This window comes from Chelon labrosus (assembly GCF_963514085.1).
Source record: "Chelon labrosus genome assembly, chromosome: 7".
Taxonomy (NCBI): Eukaryota; Metazoa; Chordata; class Actinopteri; order Mugiliformes; family Mugilidae; genus Chelon; species Chelon labrosus.
This window is the reverse complement of record NC_140343.1, coordinates 28,131,438-28,150,861: the sequence shown is the minus strand read 5'-3', so window position 1 is coordinate 28,150,861 and position 19,424 is coordinate 28,131,438. Positions and strand designations below refer to the sequence as shown.

Below are 19,424 nucleotides of genomic sequence, written 5' to 3'. Positions count from 1 at the left end.
ATATTTCCTTACAAATATATGGTACACACAATGACATTAAAATAAAAATGAAATCCATTCAGAAACAACCAACAATGTCCATCGGCATATTCGGTAATGACAACAAGAAGGACAAAAGTAGAAACACTATAAACAACAATGTTCTTATGACTGCTGTGGGTTTGAAGGCACTTCCTTGGCAACACATTGATCTCTCTTCCATTATTGTGGGACCTGGAATGAAACAGAAATAAACATTTTCAGTTTCTGCACACTATTTTAGAACAGACCCCCATTGTCCAGTATTGGTCACATCTTAACATCTTTCTCAATTTCTGAGGAAGTCGTGTTGTCAGCTTATAAAAAGTCATCACTGCCATGCCATTACTGTTATTCCTCAATGTTATGTCTAAGCTCATTCAGAACTGATCAGGATGACTAAATAATGAATCACTTAAAATGCCTTCAGAAAGGAGTCGACTGTGATATACGTTTGTCAGATTTCTCGGAACAGTGCGGACAGGATTATTATCTGATTCAATTGAGAAACTGAATACTAGAAAGTGTGTCAGGCTCGTCACTTTTATAATCACCCCCTATACCAGAAAAATGAAGTGAAATGACCACTTGTGTAGATGAACCCATCACAGCAATCTCTCAGCAGCTAGACCTAATTGCGTTCATTATCAACACATGCTTTTGCCCATCTTGGATTTTGAACAGAGAAGGCTTCAGAACTGCTGTCATCACAGATCACTTTAACAATGGGATGACTATGACTACGTCCCAAATTACTCCACTGACAGTGGTCTGAGTCCTTACTTTGTTCTGAGAGTGGCCATTTTGAGGTTTAGCAAGCACAGTAGTAGTGTAGTAGTGTTCCTTTCGGTAACTTTTTCAAGATGAAAGAATTATGTTTTAAATTCAGTTGGCCAAAAAATGGCATATCATAGCTTCTCATTAAAATACATTCCTAATATCGTTCAGTCGTACTGAAAAATCGATTGCAATCACCCTAGGAATCTTTTAAAGACACGTAATGTATTGTGGATTTACTTTTCCATGGCTTTTGAACACAGTTTGTAGCTGTGTGTCTAGAAATACACAAAACATGAGAGAAGACGATCTCTTCGTTTTTTTTTCCTTCCTTTTTTCTTCCCAAAAAGTGCGATTCAGTTTTCACCCAACGGGCTTTGCGTGGCAGTTTCAAGTGAGTATAACTCCTGTGTTTTGGTTACCAGCCATACTGATTCACAGTCTTGATTCTGGAGTATACAAGGGCTGACAGTAGTCAGGAAAGGTGCAACCTCTGTGCAGAAGCCGCTCATTTGTATTTAAAGCTACAGACACCATAACAGCCTGTTGGGAACAGAGGTGTAATTTGGGACATTTAAACACAATACAATAGTGCCAGTACAACACGATTACAATGGCGTGCTCTTCCAATGTTCTTGCAGCAGGAGGTAGGAAACATTCGGTCACGTATTACAGCCCTCTAGTGTATGTGCTCCTATATAGTTTTGGATAATGATTTCAAAAAGATGTGGGAAATCTGTTTCTTTTTGACTCCCTCTCAGAGATGTGCGGCTTCAGCCAACCAGAACTAATTTTAAATGAAGCTTGAATTAAGATTAAACACTCTTCCTGACAGGGACGGGTTTCAGAGTGTCTAACAGCAAGAAATCCCATATTCCTAAAGCATAACAATGTCGGGCAGATGTAGTAGAGATGCGTTTCTGATTATGTGAGTTTCAGTTTTCTTCAGTTGCACATCAGATTTACATTATATTAACTTAAACCAAGACTAACAAAGACATTCCTGCTCATCAGACTAAGGCACAAAATGTACAAGACGTTTCCATGTGAATGTAATATATCAATTTAAAACGTGTTGACAAAGAGTAAATAAAAAAGTGTGCGGTTAGGGCAGCAAAAGTAAACCAACCCAAGAAGAGGAAAGCACTTTTACTCACACGCAAAATCTATGATTGCATGCAGAGAGGACTCATTGCTAATCGTGTTAGCAATCTTGCACATCTTTTGTAATCTGAAAAAAAAAAAAAGACAGTGAAAAAGGTTGTTACTGTGGTCATATCATATAATGCTTATAGATAAATGCTGAAGAACCATTTCTCACTTGAAAGCAGGATTTTTAAAAACTGGACCCAAATGGCAGAAAATGAACGTTTCAAATATAGACTGTAATAAAGGCCAAGTGCACAATAATTTTTATTCTCAAAATATTTTTTTATGTGTGCACCTGCTGAACCTTCATACACTAAAGTGTTAGGTTGTACTAAGTAGTACTCAGTGCCAATAAACGTGAGAGAAAATTTTATACAAAGAAAAGAACAAAGATGCAGTAATGACGTCAAAGGTGAAACTAACATTAATTCCTGACTGAGCATTTAAGCACAAAATCACTCATACTTTCATGTATCACTAAAATTAGCTTGGGAAATTAACCATAATTGCAATCTACAATCCTCTGCGTCATCCCAATCCAGCAGATGAATGTATGTCTCTAGTTTTCCACCACATCGCCCTGTCTGACTTCAACTAAACTATCCACTCTAAATCCCAGCAGGAGAATTGTGCTTATTTGATCCATCTTGATGCTTGCTTCATCCATCAAATATGCAATCATAGGGATGTCTTCGATGATATCTTATTCATTCTATCCACAGAGAAAGAATGTTTAAATAAACATATATCGATGAACACTGAACATTATCATTGATATTCTATGATGTTTGCTTGATGTCATCCAAATCCCAAATTGTAATTGTCACAGAGGAAAGGGACAATCCTTTGTAATTCTAACTGGTTACAGCTCTGTGTGCTTTTATATCACTGGTTTCCAATCTAGGGTTCAAGGCACTCGAAGGGTTGGAGGGATGAATGAGTGGCAAAATGGAGTTAAAAAGAAAATAAACATAATTCTCCACATACGGTCAATCATCTTAATGTTTTGGACAGTTCTCTAAGCATAGTTTTTTATTATAAAATACTGGATTATATCTACATCACTTTGAATACAATTTAAGAGCATTGCTCTTTAGTTGAAATGCTTGTAGATGACAGACATATGCAACTTGTTGCAAACGTGGATCTAAAAACGTGGCAGTGTGGATCAAAACACTGCCCTGCATCATCAACTTGTCAGAGGTCCAAAGCCAAGTAGCTTTCAAATAAGCTGGACATTTTAGTAGAAAGAAATTCTTCTGCAAATCATAATTTAAGAAAACATTATTGTTGTCTGTCATCCAAAAAGGGAAATAAATCCCCAGTTAATATTTGTCAAGAGTTTCACATTCAAAAACAAAAACTAGTCTCCTTCATCAAGAAGAGAGGGTATCTGGATCAGATTTGATTGACATTCTTTAAACTAGACAGTTTGATTTGTCACGGTGGGGGAAGCACATGCATATTGCTCAGTTTCATTAAGTGATCCAGTAATCCAGGACTCCAGACTGTATATAAAACATGTATAGCCAGTGAAGTCACCCATTGGTTTGTGGACCACTGAGGGCTGGACAGGTCAGTCAAGCCAGGCTCAACCCCAAAGATACCTGTCTGTGAGGTCCAATATTTGCGTAATTATGGAATTATTTTTGAAAGGGCCACAGGTAGATTTGCCTAATTTACTTAGACGAAATAAATAAATGACTAAATATGTTGACTTAATGTTCCATGAAAGAAGTTGACAATTTTGAGAGAGTTTTTTGAGCCAGCACCTAACAACCATCAGTGGTCCTGCACTTCAAACCGCTTCTGCGTTAACTTCCACATGTCCACATGGTGACAGCATCCATCTTTTATAAGGAGTCTATGGCCATTTCAGTGAACCAACATGCACAACAACAGAACCTCCCATAGTTCCAATAAGTGGAATGTGATCATGATAGATACACCTGTGATTTCCCTACTGTGACATGTTAAAGTGGGTGCCATATTAAAGGTCTATGAACAGTTGTGAACGACCCACCAGCTGTCATTAGAAGCTGATTCAAATGTTACTAAATCTTGAAGAAAGTAGGTGACGTCCAACCACAAAGACAAGCACAAAATAGCTAAATAAAACCAAAAACAGAAAGAACAAAATGACTCGACCAAAAACTTTGGCAAAGCGGCTTTGTTTGTGTTGAACCATATCCCCCAGAGCCAAAAACAAAATGAAAACAATTTCAGGGAAATTTAAAACTTCATACTTGACGGTAAAGGACAATACATCAGACACTGAGCACATTAGAAAAACAACAACGTAAGATAAAATAGGCATACATACATGCTGGTCTTGAGCAATCCCTTGTGTTGTGATAAAGTCTATGAAAGTGTGTTTTGCACTCCGACGAGAACTTGACTTGTCCTGCTTAATAGAAAAGGTGTCATCAGGCAAAATGAAAAAAAGATTCGCAGCGCATCATTATTTCTGCTTTAGCTTGCTCGTCTGTATAACTACTGCACACCTAAGTTCACAGTGATCTTGTCAGTCAATCCAATGAAAGAAGCAAATCACAAAGTGAGAGTGAACAGTGTACAGTGCAGACATGGTTAAGTCAGGGTTCAGCTGGGCTTAGTGTGCAGGGGAACTGTGCATTCAGTTGTAATCACCTCCAGGAGTTTCTGCCCCAGCATTTAAGATTCCAGATTTTAACACCAATAATGAAGTCTACTCATAGGTTCTGAGACAAATAATCTGCTCAACCTGGCACTGGCTTCAACTTAATTCTGTCTTTAGACCATGTGCTGTTTCTCCGCACCATTGCCCTACAGTTAAGCCAGGCAACCCTAACCTGACCCACAGTATGTACAAAGCTGTCTATGATTTCAAAGTGTATGATGATTTGAAAGAACAAAGCAATTTTCTCAGACTGTCAAAACTACAAATTTCCACCCGAAAATTTGCATGGGAGACATGCCGACTATGCTCTAAATGTTGTTTGGCAGAAAAAAAAAACAATGTCTTTTGCAATGTCTGAAGAGGACCGCAGAGAAATGCAACCGAGATTGAAAAGTGGAACTCGTGATGTAGTCTTTGATAGAGGCTTCTTACCTCCGAAATGCTGAATGAATTTTCCTTTCAGGTTTGCATCTCTAGGAAAAATTTCTGTAAAAGAAAATCAAGAGTCAACGTTTAAGTTACACAGTAATAATGTGGACACTAAGCACTTTATCTCCAGGCCTCTCTGCTTCTCTAATTGTGAAGCAGGATTCCTCTCTATTCACCACTTTATCGTGAGGCTACACACTTATTATTCCTTGCAAATTCTGTGCATCAGTAGCATAGTAAATGCAGTTCTTGTGTGCTTCACCTTAACATTTTTCTCAGTGATGACTGATTCACGCTGAATCAGACATTTTATGACATGTAGCTGGGGCTAAAGGTATCAAGTACCCACTCTCTGTTCAGTGTCCACACAGGCATTACATGCAGGGGTCTTATAACATACTGGCAATACTAATAGGCTAAAGAGATTATTGTATGGGGGTTTAATGCTCATCAGAGTAAGGCCATGTAAGTAGTTACTGGGCTAACAGTACAGTGGTCCCCAGACCCAACACTATCTAATGCTGTAACAACGGGATAAACATGAGTCATTCAGCCAATTTAAGGATCTAGATCTTGATGTCCAGGCATACAGAAACAAAACTATCCAACAAGTATGTTTATTTCATAATTATGAAATGGGTTGTGGGCATTTAGGAGGATATTTAAAACCCGAATATGCAGTGTGAAAATTATATTTCACATTATATGAAGTCAGCCTGCATTCATTCATGCACATCAACCCAGTTATAATACAAAAGTCTGAAAAGACAAACTGAAAAAGCTATAACGTAAACGTGTTCCCTCATGTTGTGTCTGTCTTTCCATAACTGTCATTGTGATGAAACAGCCACGGCTTTTAAGGACACAAAATGACAACTTCAGAATCAACACAATTATGGATTTACAGATGTTTCTATTTTCTCCTCTTTGTATTTAAAACATCTATCCTTGCGTGACCATGAATCTTTGTTAGTGTCATATGCTTCAGTGGCTAATATGCTGCGTTTTATATCCTCAAAAGACAAATTCCAACCAGTCACTGGCCTGAGAAAGGTACTTTTCCAATTGCATAAGCTGGGGCCGAGGCTTTGAGCTGCACGATGCCTGTGCAACATCTCTGCAACATGATATAATTGATGGTGATAGGAGACAGAATCTGAAATCGCAGATAAACAACACATTATGTTCGCTCGGGACTTAATAAACTCCCACTGTACATACCAATGCGGATCTATCCTTTTCTGATCTCCTTAACTTTCTCTGGTGCAGCAATAAAATAAATGTTACTGCACATAAAAGGATTTTTGAGATAGCTTCTCTTTATTATGTTCGGACTTGGACAAATCCTCTGTCTTGGAGCTCAGGTCACTAAAGGGATATGTATACAGGCTTAATTCCAGTCTGGACATAATGCTTCATTCAAGCCAATAAAAGTAGAGCTCTATCACACTTTCTCACTTGTCAGATACCTTGGATACAAGTTCAATGTCTTCCAGGGGAAAGGATCAGTTTTAGTAACAATGCTATTAAATAACAGGCGGTTCAGGTTTAGAATCTCAAATCTGGAAGATACTCTGTATATTCTTACATATAAATGGTCCAATATTCATATTCTCCTCGTATGGGCTATTCATTCTACAAATATAGTCACAACAAGTGTTTCAGTTATGCAGTGCTACCTGTATAAGGTGAATGAATGTGACACAACACCCCTGTCTTGCGGAGATGCATGTGATTAGAAGTGCTTTCTGGGGCATCGCAGCGTGTTTGTGTGCGTGTGTGGCGGTTTAAGATTCCACAATGAATCATACTGAATGAATCATTCACAAGTTTGGCATGATGACGCTCCTCCTACATGATTTCATAGTACCTCTCCACGTCTCCATCCAGCAAGCAACCCATCACAGTTTGAATAAGATAGCAAGATGGTCAAGACTTGTGGTGAACAAATATCCCTCAGCAATAAGAAAACCTAGTACGATCAATGTGTTATAACCTCTTTGCCCATCACAGATGGATCACATTGGTCATGTGCAATATATAAACACTTTGAACTGAGTTGGACATTTTAAGACAGATAGGTCTGGGTACTATGTCCTTACCAAAATTAAAAGACAAGCAAAATTAATTTCATTTATCCACAGTTTTTGAATTTGTTTTATGAATGCACCAGCGTTCATTCAACTAAAGCTGCTAAAATGCGCAGCACTGACCAGACCAATGACAGCTGTCTCCTGCAGTAAAATTGGGATTATGCCTTCATCATCATGACCTAAAAATAAATCTTATCAGCTTACCTATGAGTCTACTGTTATCCAGCCTAGGGACATAGAAAGGCTTCTCACGGGAAGAGAACTTCATGTCTTGGGCTGAAGTGAAGAGTCCACTGCTACAGCGCCTGGAGACGGGTTTGTCCCGTTGCTGGCTGTCTCTGATAACCTGTAAGATTAGTTCCAACAGGGTCCTTCTTTCTTTCTGTTTGACCTCCTTGCTGTCCATACACTGACCAGAGGTGATGAGCAGAAAGAAGATAGTCAGCAGTATGTGCCATTTCCTCTCCACCTGCATGACTTCACTATCTGAAAATACAAATAAATAAGCTTTGTTAGAGATTACATGTTTCTGTGAAGTCCAATGTATGCTCCATTTTTGTGATCCTCATGACCAAAAAGATAACAGCAGATTTATCAGTACTGCCACTGACATCTTGCTCATTTCCAAAGCATTCATAAATGCCATGTTAGAGGTAACATACATAACCTCTAAAAGTGGAAAAAATGAAAAGAAATGATCTGTTACTGTCCAGTTTACACATCACTTTTCTTTTAGTCCCATATAAAGGTAAAATCACTGTAGTTAATCTAACTTCAGACTTACTGGTTTTGGAGTTAAAGATGCTTATGTCCTGGAGAGTGGACACAGTTGTCTTAAGCAAATTCTTCCAGGCGTTGTCTGAGGTCCCGATAAGCGAGAGAGAGAGAGAACAGGCAGATTGTGCTCACCAACGTCTTTCTTGAAAGAATGCGTTCCTATTTATACGAGGAGCCACCTTCTTGAAGGTAATACAATCGATTTCGAGTGGGTGGTAAAGCAATGTTGACATCTTTGGTGTAATTTCTTCCAGTGGCACTCACTCACTTAGGCATGCGCCACTCCTTTACGCACCGAAACATTGCTGCTTTTAGTTTTACAGGAACGTCCAATTCCAAAAGAAAACGATACTCGTACACACAGAGAAATGATTTAAGAGCTATAAAAGAGTCGCACTTGTATTTCCACTGAAAAAAAAAAAAATACACGGCAAAGACGGTGGTGAGGCAGCGCGCAAGAACTAGTTTTCCAAAAGGAACAACTTGTTGGATGTTGGGTGCAGAGAAGAAAGGAATCTGTGGGCCTGTAAGCTTCTAGCTGACCTGTCAGCGTGTCGATGTTTTTGTTCACCGATGTCCAAGTCTTGTGACCGCCTAAGCGCTGCCGAGAATGCGCCTCCTGGAGCAGCCATGCGGCTGTTCCCCCCACATGCTGAATAGAAATCTATATGCGCGAGAGAGCTTTTGAGTATTATGTACACACTTTAACTGGTAGCTATGATATGCATTTGAGAAAATTACTGTTGGAAAGTTCTGGTTGGTCTCAGCGTAATGTAAATTGTTGTACTAGCTATATTAAAGCGTGAAGCTTGGAAATTGATTCATATTTTCATCTGTTATTGATAGTGGGGATTTGTTGGCCACAGTTCAATATCCTCCCAGACTGTACTTTGCCTGTATCCCATAACATGATACAGTATAACTGAAGAAAAAAAAAATGCATCTTTCATTCAAACTTTACATGTCTCCCTAAGGAGAGACGTCACCTGGTGGTATTGCAACTGTTGCGTAAAGGTTTGGCCCCATGCAATAATCAAGTGCACATTTTCATGATTTAAAAAGCAGTAGTCTTTGGGGAAACATATTTCCTTCTTCTTCTTCTTCTTCTTCTTCTTCTCATTATTATTATTATTATTTCTGAAAATGCATGTGTAGAAGACGCCAAATGAAGCTTAACAGAACACTTCTGTTGTGAAAGTCTATTACCCCTTCGAAAGCGTGTGTTTTCTCATACCTTTACCTGAACATGACCTTACCATAACTCCTACCATCTGTCTTCTCTGCTGTTTGAGTCCACCCATGCTTTAAATTCACACCAACCCGGAGCGAAACTCAAGGAGGCACTGACTTCCTGTTAGACTGTTACCATGGAGACGGCAGAGTCACCTCAAGCCTGGGATAGCCAACCTCATGTTTGATACATCTTAGCTAGTCCTAGTTTACTTTTACACTGGTCACTTAATAAGAAAACACCTTTAATCTCTCTGGAGGCAAAGGAATGTCCCAAAGGTAACTTTTCCAAAGAAAAGTCGCAGCTTGTTGTAGCCGTGTTGCCAGTTGCTTTCGTATAACTTAGCTAGCTATCGTTTCAAACGATTCTAGTTGTAAAGACATGCTGTGCGTAAAACGTAATAATTAATGGTAACTTCGTACATTTAAAAGCATTACAGCTATGAAACTTGAGTGTGTATTTGGGAAACGTTAAATTGAACCAGCGTCCAATTTACACGTGCAGAGACTACATATATTAACCCATTATAAGGCACTCATTGAAATCCTTGGAAATTCTAAATTTCAACCCAGAGTGTTATTGGAGGACATAACAAGGCCTTTAATGAAGTACAGTATGAAAAAGTGTGTTTTTCCAAATTTTGGACATGACATGATGACTAATACGGCAACAATAACGTCAGTGTCTTATGGACAATACTAATGCACTGTTCTTGGTGCGTCTATTGGTTTCAGTGACTGTTTAGCAAATAAGACTCCTGTTGGCTAAATGACAGTACTGTCCACTGACTAGTCTGATACCTTGTTGACCTATAAATTCCTGGCTCACTCTTAACATTTGTAAGTTATGATCTTTTACAAATTAAAAGATTGTATTATTGTGTGTATACACTTTAGCATAACATACTTCTGTTTCAGGGCATACAACCAGCTGTGGGCAGATGTCCAGTCAAAGCTGAGCTGTCTGCTGACTGAAGAACTACCTGCGGAGCCCCCCCGCCCAGAAAAGGACAGGGTGGTGTTCTTCCAGCGTCTGGCCATGCTTTATGTGCGCTACATCCAAGTCTTTAGACAGCTGGAAGAGGTTTATGACCTGGTGGTCCACCCTCAGAAGAGACGAGTTATTGGAACGATTCTTGATGCTGTGATGGGGAGGGTGTTAGAGCTGAAGAATGAGATGGTGGAAAAAGAGTTTTCAGAGTACCACTACATGGATGATGTTCTTCACGACTTGAAGCTTACACCTGTAAATTTGATTTTTGACATGAAAGTTTAAGTGAATTGGATTCCTGACATCTGAATTAATTTACATTGCCAGATATTAGCTTTAATCAGGGATACTTCCAATAGAACCGAAAATGACTTGACTCAACAACTGTTTTCTTTGTTGTCCCTTCAGGCCAACCTTGAGATCCCTATTCCTCGCTACTTCCTCACTGAACGCGGCAAAGAAGTCCAGGAACGAAAGTCTTTGCTGACAGATATCCTTAAACTAGTGGAGATTAATGAAAGCCCTGAAGTGAGTTCACACATGTCCACATCACATCAATGCACACATGTGAATTTTGTTCATTTAATTTTGTTACATATAAAACCACGTAACCCCAGCATAGAGGTGAAACATAAATAGGATTTGAATTAAACACGAAAAAACTAGTTTATGTTTTAGTAGCTTATGATAGTTATATAGTTTATGATTACTAGCTGCATTTAATAAATGAGTGAAGAGCAGAATATATTTCCGATCTTTTACCTACCTTTTTATGGCTCTTACAGCCTCTAATGGCCAAGGACATGAGTCAAGAAGAGGCCATTAAGGTAATTCAAGTGGCAGAAAGGGCTCGGCAAGGACGCCTTCGGGCAAAGTTGAATGAAGAAAGCAGAAAAATGAACAGGATGCAAAGAACCAAGGACCTTGAAACAGCTGATACTGAGTTGGCTGCGATCTGCATCCAGAAGGTCCTTTGTTACCAACATAATATCACATTTCTCTTTCTTTGGCTTGAGTCATTCCTGACGCTCAAAGATTTGGTTGAATGTGGTTTGCAGGTGTGGAGGGGCTACATAGAGAGGAAGAGGACAAAGACTGCTCGTGACGAAGAGATGATTCTTTTGGGAATGGTGAGTGGAATGATGTAACAATTTGACTGGATTTGAAATTGGATTGAATTTTAGATAACGCATTTATTTTTAAATGTTGTATCATTCTTTGTCTTGCATGAAGTTAGACCAGACATAAATTCAGTGAAACAGAGCAACTACAGTATTTTGCTGTGTAAAATGAAGTAGTATACCAGTTTGATCTGATGGTAATTTCCCTTAAACTCTTGATGTTCATGTCCATGATTGTCCTGTGTCTCAGAGAAACTGTAACAAACAAACATTTTTGACCTGTACATTTTCTTTGGGTCACCTTCACGTTAGACTATGGATCCTAAGTATCAGGTACCGCGCCCTGCAGAAATCAATGCCCAGACCAGTGAAGCTTGTACACGGGTAAAACAGGAGGAGCACGAGGAAGCGTATCAAAAGTCTATAGTGGTCGTCACAAACCAACTACGAGAAATGGAGGGTCATGACATGAGTAAGACCTTGAAAGAACAAATTCGACAGTGGTTCCTTGAATGCCGGTAAGGTGGAACAGAGTTTGTTTGTATGACTTTTTCTTTTACACATTTAATGAAAATAATCAAACAGATGTAGTTTCACCTTTTCATCATCTGTTTTTTTTAATAGTCATTCTACAGGAGTGTTTCCAGACTACCCAGATGAAGAGGACGGAGGCTCAGCCTTCATTTTTGTTGAAAAGGACCCTAAGCAGGTAAACTCTTACATCCCCAATCAACATCACATAGCATGTTTTTAGGATAGCTTACCGACAATAATGTTTGGTGTATTTTTTTTAGTTAATGGAAGAAATTGCTGAAAAAGAAGAGGAGGAGTCAAATAACAAACCAAAAGGAAAAGATGAAACTAAGGAAAAACAGAAGAAAGACAAGGGGAAGAATGATGAGGAGGTAAGGAGATACAGCTATCAATTTATTATAAGTACTATGTACTATAGTGATATCAGACTGTTTAAAATAGCAAACAATGTCGAACAAAATCAAACCAGTCCTCTTGAGATGTTGTGCACTTTAAATTAACCATTTTTCCTCTGTTCTGAATCACAGGAAGAGGAGGCAGGATTGAAGATGCTGCCTTCTGCCTTCCTGTCAGACTTGGAAGTGGGTAACAAAGCATTTGTAGGTATGGTTAATAAAATAAAAAGGCTATGGTATCAGGTGCCTCGCAGTTTGATTGTAAAACCTCTATTGATGAAATCTTGGTATGCTAAAATATTAGCACTAATAGCTCACAGTTAGTTCAGTTACTTGTTTAAATTGGAACTTCCAAAACCGCAATAGGTATGCAACCATCAAGGCTTTCCTTTATTTTTGCCGCCAGTCCCCTCAGCTCAGTTAAAACCAATAGTTGCTCATTCACGTGCATAAAACATGTACTCAGTGTTTTACATTCTCAGATTTTTGGAAAACCCGCAACGAGTCAGAGAACTTCCACCAGCGGCATGAGGTGGAGCTGATCAAGGAAGAAAAGAGAAAAGACGTTGAAGCTGAAATTCGAAAACAGGTGTTGCTGGCTGCAGAACATAAAAGTTGATATGCAAGTTGGAGTCTTGGATTTGACCAGTAATGTATCTAATGTATCTAGACCACCAACTAGCCTTTTCTGTTTTTACCAGGTAGATGAGCAGATGAGACAAGAGCTGGCTGAATGGAAGCTATTTGTGGATAAGGACAAGGGTGGAAAGACAAAAGCAAATGCCAAGGTATAAAAGTGAAAGAGTGGTTATAATTTACATTCATTCCCTTGAGGATTCTGAATGTATTATGTTCATTTTTATCCAAAGAAGAAAAAAGGATCTAAGAGTGGGAAGAAGAAAAAAAAGGAAAAAGATCTGACAGCTGATAGGTGAGGTCACACTGAGTCTGTATGATTTTCATGTCGTATGAAACCTATGAATTGGTCAATGAAATCCTGGAGAAAATGATTATATAATTTATTCACATCTGCTAGGACTCTTGAGTCTCTGTGTCAGGAGCTGGTGGAGCAGGGCTTGCTGAAACAAGCAAGTAATGTGAGGCTGCAGGATTACCTCGGTAAGACTGTATCTTGTTTGTCTAGATTTGTGTCATTTATCGTAATTGTCTTTGTCTGAGTGTGAACCTAATTGTTTCCATCTGATTGCAAATGATGTGAGATCACCATGAGCAACATCTTTTTTTAAAAAGAAATTCATGTAGTAATTATTTAATGGTGATGTGCTGCCCTCTTCTGGTGTGATATTTCTAAGACACTAATCAGAAGGACACAACTATCCTTATGGTCAGGCTATACAAATTGCTGCCAGGTTAGGTCCACTTTGCTAGAGCTAATGATACCTGCAACACATTCTGTCTTCGTAAAGATTATAAAATTGATTTAGAGTGATGTTCTCAGATCCACTGCATTAGTTTTATCAAGGTGACACCCATTGACATTTTAAGTTCCTCAATTGGAGTTTTTCAATAATTCACTCTGCTGATTAATAACCCCTGTTTCTAGGTGACTACAGCTACCTTGGAACTACACTGAGGCAAAATGACATTGAGCCCATGCCATCTTTGTCAGACGTGCGACAAGTTCTATCTCTATATGCAGTTTTACCACTAGGTATGTAGTCATTCTTTTCATGTTTAAAATAATATAACTGATAATAATTGTTGTATTATGATATGTTGTTGTTTTCAGGCTCTCAAGTGGTACATGAAAAGGCTCCTCTGATAAAGGCCATCCTGCTGGCCGGGCCGGCCGGTGTAGGTAAGAAGATGTTGGTCCATGCGGTTTGCCAGGAGACGGGCGCCTGCCTGTTTGATTTGTCTCCTCTGAACACAGCAGGAAAATATCCAGGCAAGAGTGGCCTTGCGATGATGCTTCACATGGTGTTTAAGGTAAGACACTGCCTTTGTCAGTTCAGCTTTGGTATTATTGCTTTTGAAAGCGTATCAGATTTTCTTTTGCAATCTTCACCTTCAAAACATAAGCATAAGCTCACAGTGGTCAAAGATTCTCCTAAGTTCTATTATGCAAAAATTCGTATTTTTTGCAATTGGCCGGCCCAACAGTTTTGTAGTGAAATTCACTTTTTCTAATCACTCATGTCTAGCTAGCAGCTAAACCTCTGTCGAAATGGACTGACCTGTCGTATGATCAAAACCCAGTGTTTCGACAACCCAGCCAATGATCAAGCATGTACATCAACATAAGACACAAGAGGTTGGCTTATATTGCTGTTCCACCAGCAAGAAGGCCAACTCAGCATCTGTTTGGCAGCCTTTTGTTTCTCAAAGTTCATGTGAATGACTAAAAGCCAGTGTGAGATTTACTCTTGTCCAGTGTCTTGCTTGTTCATTCTTTTAATCTTCGATAAACATCTTCTTTTTTCCCACTGTAAGATATCTACTGAGAATATTGAAGTGTCTTCTTATACCAAGTGTGTGATGTAGTGCTGCAAAGCGTTTTACACTTCTCATGGGGGTGTACCCAATCAGTCCAAGTTGCTTCATGCAAGCCCATTTGTGTGCAGAGTGGTAATGAAAGAGGAACCATTTTATCTATTTACAAATCAGCGTGTACTCCAAACAATTGTGAAACTCTTATTTTAATATAAAATTGTTGCATGATTTTGCTTTCATGGAGCTTTACCTCATTATAGAGGTTACAGCAAGACTAAGTTAGTCAAATAAACTCAAAATTGCAATTAATGAGTATCATCTTAGTAGCTACTTGTTGAATGCACGATAGACTATGTGCTCATGCTGGATATGCTGTTGGATATGTTTTGCATATATTGTATTGTACAGTATCTGTATATACTGTATATACTGTATGTGATCTCTGGGTCAGTCAGAAAGTCATCATCATTTTTAACCAGGTTGCTAGACTTCTGCAACCATCAGTGATATGGATTGAAGATGCAGAGAAAATGTTCTACAAGAAAGTTCCCAAGGAAGAAAAAGAGGTACTACTCATGATGTTATCCAAATGTTTTATTGTTTATTTATTCACATAGTAAATTAGACTATTTTGTGTGTGTTTAACAGCTGGACCCTAAGCGGTTAAAGAAGGATTTGCCCAAGTCCCTCAAACTGATCAAAGGAGAAGATCGTGTTCTGGTAATAGGAACAACTAAAGACCCACTAAGTGCAGATATTAAGTCCTTGTGTAAAATGTTCAGCAAAATCCTCCTCATCCCAAGACCTGACTACGGCTCAAGATACAGTAAAAACAAGACTCTTTTTTTAAATTTTGTAAATGCTATTTTTATTACGTTGGTATAAAAAGCGACATTTGACCCTGTTTGTGTTCAGTCTTGTGGAAGCACCTGATAAAAAAGCAGGGAGGTGAGATAACCAAGGCCTTGGACCTCAGCTCTCTTGCAAAGATTTCCGATGGCTACACTCCCGGTCACATGGTCCAGGTGATCCAGGCTGTTGCTACCAAGCGCCGCATCCTGCAGCAGGCAAACAGACCGCTGACTGCTGCTGAATTTGTTGCCCCATTAGCCAAGATTGACCCAGTGTTCCAGGAAGAAGAGGAGGCTTTGAAAGTAAAGTGGATATTCTATATTTAATGATGAGAACTTTGCTGTCCTCTGTGGTTCAGAGTTTTAAACATGTTTCACTTTTGACCACGTCAGGAATCTCTGATGGTTGTAGTTACAAGTATATTTTGCTGTGCTTGTAACTGCACCCAACAGGATAGCACAGTTAAAGTCCTGGAGGTCAGCAAAGATGTTGGTGGCTTGTCAACTTACTCTTTAATTTTTCATTCTTTTATTGTCATTGTAGCTTAATAGCAGATGTCTGATACATTTTGCTTTTGTGTCACCAGAACTGGTATGCAAAGACCCCCCTGGGAAAGAAAAGAATTAAAGCTGCCACGGGAAAGGAAGAAGAAGAGGCAGCAGTTAAAGGCAAAGATGCAAAGAAGAAAGGGAAAAAATAAGTTTATATTCATGCCTTTTACCTTGATTTTTCTGAAGCTTATATGTGAATTTGTTTCTGTTGAGGCTAACGATGTCCTGTTTGAATAAAAATGGAATAAGAAGAAGTCAGTTTGTGGTGGGTTTTGCTTCCATCAATTTTCACCTTCTGCATTTGAAGATGTGGATTCTCGCACCCGTGATAACCACACAGGTTATCTATCATAATATGATAATATGTTAAGATATTCACTATATCTTAGTTGTAGACAGGATACCACAATTCTACTGTCTTTAAGAGTTCTGAGGAAGGAATTTTATACGTAAGTAAGAGCAGAAATTCTGTGTATACTCTTGTCGCACATTGTGCTTCATTTCAGTGTTGTGTTCTATTTCATAGTTATGCTGTATATGATGCTGTAAACTCACAGTATTTCCTGCAAACATTTATCTCAATAACAGAAGCCATCATCAGATGAAATAAATTCAGTGGTCTGCCTCTGCTGGACCGACACCTGGCTATAGTTATCAGACAGAAGGCCTCCCTGGTTGTGGTTTTACCGTATGGCTATGGCTGCCTGGCTATGAAAAATGGTTATGAACATATGTGGGGGAAGTTTCTGGCAAACATGGCACACTCGAATTATGGTGCCACACACGGCACCTGAACAAAATGGCTTTTTAGGTGCATATTGGTGCTGAACATTTCCTTTTGTATGCTCCATGTCAGGTGTGTAGAGTCTGGATCAGAGGAAATGTGAAACAAGGGAGGGGGAGTGTTTCCAAACATGGATCTAGAGGCTTAGGTGGAGTGTTCAGCTGTTTTGTCGAGTTCTAAATTCACTCAACAGATCCTCACACTGCCTTGGTCCCTTAAACATTACGGTATTTTTAGAGTGCACTGTCAGTAGGATGCTACACACACGGTCCACATTTCAAGATATCCTGTTGGCCGTCTTCATTGTCACAGGACATTTCATCTTCACAGTTTCCAAAAACGCTATATAATCCAAAACATTTTCTTGTATCTAAACTGACTATTTTCCTTCTCCAAAATCTATATCTTCCTCGAAATCTGTTGTAAGTTTTATAATGCATGGGTCACTGGAGATCTCTAAAATGGGTTCTGGTTTCTTTAGGCCACCGGTCTCCTCTCTGTGACAACAAGTTGTTTTTGTTCCCTGCACAGAGATTATCCTGTCGATAGAGTTTCACTGGACTTAAGAGTGCTCTCTGGCACATGGAGCTGTCTGTCAAATTGAGGTGTACACAATGCTGGATGGTGCTAGCTTTGGTCTTTCTGCATTGGGGAACCCCGAAAATGGAAACCCATGTATAAATTGTGTAAACGGTAACATTAATGGAATGTTATTTTTAGCCTTAAACTGGAGCTTAAGCTACGGAAATGTGTGTTGGTATTAACCATTTAATACTGCGTAGAATGATGAATGTTACAATGTAACATTTTCTTCTCTTTTTTTTTTTTTTGACTCCTTTTGAGCAATTGTGTACATTTTGTGGATGTGCAGGCCAACTCATTGCTTCCTCTAGTATAAGTAATGGTTCACAAGGGAATGCAGATTGTTGAAAGACAGTTTATGCTAATCTGTGCAAGGCAACATGCGTAGGGGCTTTCATGTCTGGACTCAGTAGTGATGACCCAGTGAAATGGGAGCTTCATATCCCTTAATCTTTCAAGGCATTTCAACTGTGGTAGTGGAAACTCCCTGTGAAGATTCAGGGACTTTGATCTCTCTAACCTGAGCTGTAGGACAGTGACAGATGTGGGTCAATAATGTTAAAAGCATGTGAGTAAACTACATCAGTCTCATAGCGCATACAGTGCTCTGCTTTATTAGAAATGTCTGAGAACCTATGTTCTTATGTAAGGGTAACAGAATTCAAATACATGTACTTTACATTGACTGAGATGTCCTCAGTGAAATTCCTCTGAACTTGTCAATCACTGGAAAACCATCCAACACACTAAGCCTCTTGTATACATTTTGATTGTTTTTGGTGGTTCCATTGATGCTGAACATGAGTTGCCTCACACCATTAAACCCAAAGTTATCTTTGCCCTCATACTGACAGAAGGCTATTTTAGAGGTTAGCATGTGGGGAGAAATATGTCAGCTGTTCAGCACTATGCTCCATCACAGAATGGAAAAAAGAGAAAGCACTATCGGCTGTCCTCTTTGGGGATTGAGATGCAGCAAGCAAATCTGGACATACTCTCCTCTGCCTAAACGTTCGTTGTTAATTGTAAAGGCTTTGTGAAAAACAAGACAACAGTCGGACGGACCATTGCCTTGTGGATGTTTTATTTTTTCAGGTGAAAGTGCTCTGTTTTTTATAACTGGTACAACACAATGGTATGTGAGGATATATTCTTTCTGGAAGAGACCTGTTTCAACTGAGGGTAGGTGCATCACTGATATGTTCTTGTTTCATTGTCTGGTAATTATTTATAATTTTTGTTTGGATACTTTATTAGAACCCAACAGAAAATCCCAGCTGAATATGGTGTCAATTGAACATTTTAAATCATACGAGATATGTTTTTTTTTTCTATGCCTAAACTCATGACTTCTTTACCGTCAGCTATTTTGATTTAGTTTAGGTCTCTACATCTAACCTCATTGTTTGCAAAGTCATTGTTATTGTTGTGTGACGCATCTTGAAATGCCATTTACCCATAAAGCCGATTGAACCTGCTCTTGGAAGTTGTTTCAAGTTCTCCAATTTCATATCAATCACTTCCGTAAATGGTAGTTTTCACTGGGCCTCCTCTTTATCTTTCAAAGCTTCCCCTTCTTCTGTGATCAACGCACGCAGCCTGATGGAGGTGGCACCACAGCAGAGTCTATATTGGTGGTGCTGAGCTCAGCCAAGTGAGGTGACAGAGATTTCTAATGCTCTTCATTACTGAGGGGGACTGGCATGCCATCACAGGGATGAGAGAGTGATACCATGTGTACCCATTTTGATAGACCGGTGTTGTTGCCATTTTGGAAGTGGAAGTTTACATATGTTTTGCATGTGAAATGCAACTCTTTACAAAAGTATTTCACGGCATATACTGCAACAGGTCATTTACAAAATAACATCTGCAAAATTGTACATGTGAATTGCGCGAATGGGCTGAATTATTTGGCGAACGTGTTATGGCAAGACAAATTACTATCAACTTTTGTAATGTTTTAGTGTAGTTGCAGCCGGAGGAAAGCAAATAGTTCCCAATTACCCTGAGATAAGAGCAGAGGAC

General features: G+C 39.1%; 2 protein-coding genes across 2 annotated transcripts; one reads left to right on the top strand and one right to left on the bottom strand.

Moving 5' to 3' along the window:
- Nucleotides 1-1,961: 1,961 nt before the first annotated feature.
- On the bottom strand, nt 1,962-7,600 carry alkal1 (ALK and LTK ligand 1; the record flags this gene model as incomplete). Its single annotated transcript, XM_084548715.1, has 4 exons — nt 1,962-2,026; nt 4,268-4,348; nt 5,036-5,089; nt 7,330-7,600. The coding sequence occupies 4 exons, from the start codon at nt 7,598-7,600 to the stop codon at nt 1,962-1,964; spliced, it is 471 nt and encodes a 156-aa protein (XP_084404841.1).
- A 1,800-nt stretch (nt 7,601-9,400) lies between these two features.
- LOC311490358 (dynein regulatory complex protein 11) lies at nt 9,401-16,290 on the top strand (the record flags this gene model as incomplete). The annotated part of the gene is made up of 20 exons (XM_084547805.1): nt 9,401-9,411; nt 10,030-10,378; nt 10,532-10,651; nt 10,909-11,091; nt 11,182-11,253; nt 11,557-11,762; nt 11,869-11,953; nt 12,039-12,149; nt 12,306-12,381; nt 12,656-12,762; nt 12,875-12,961; nt 13,043-13,104; nt 13,210-13,292; nt 13,738-13,845; nt 13,924-13,992; nt 14,068-14,123; nt 15,107-15,193; nt 15,276-15,453; nt 15,543-15,781; nt 16,066-16,290. 20 exons carry the CDS (start codon nt 9,401-9,403, stop codon nt 16,177-16,179), a joined length of 2,403 nt encoding a protein of 800 aa, XP_084403931.1. The 3' UTR covers nt 16,180-16,290.
- Between the last annotated feature and the right edge of the window lie 3,134 nt (nt 16,291-19,424).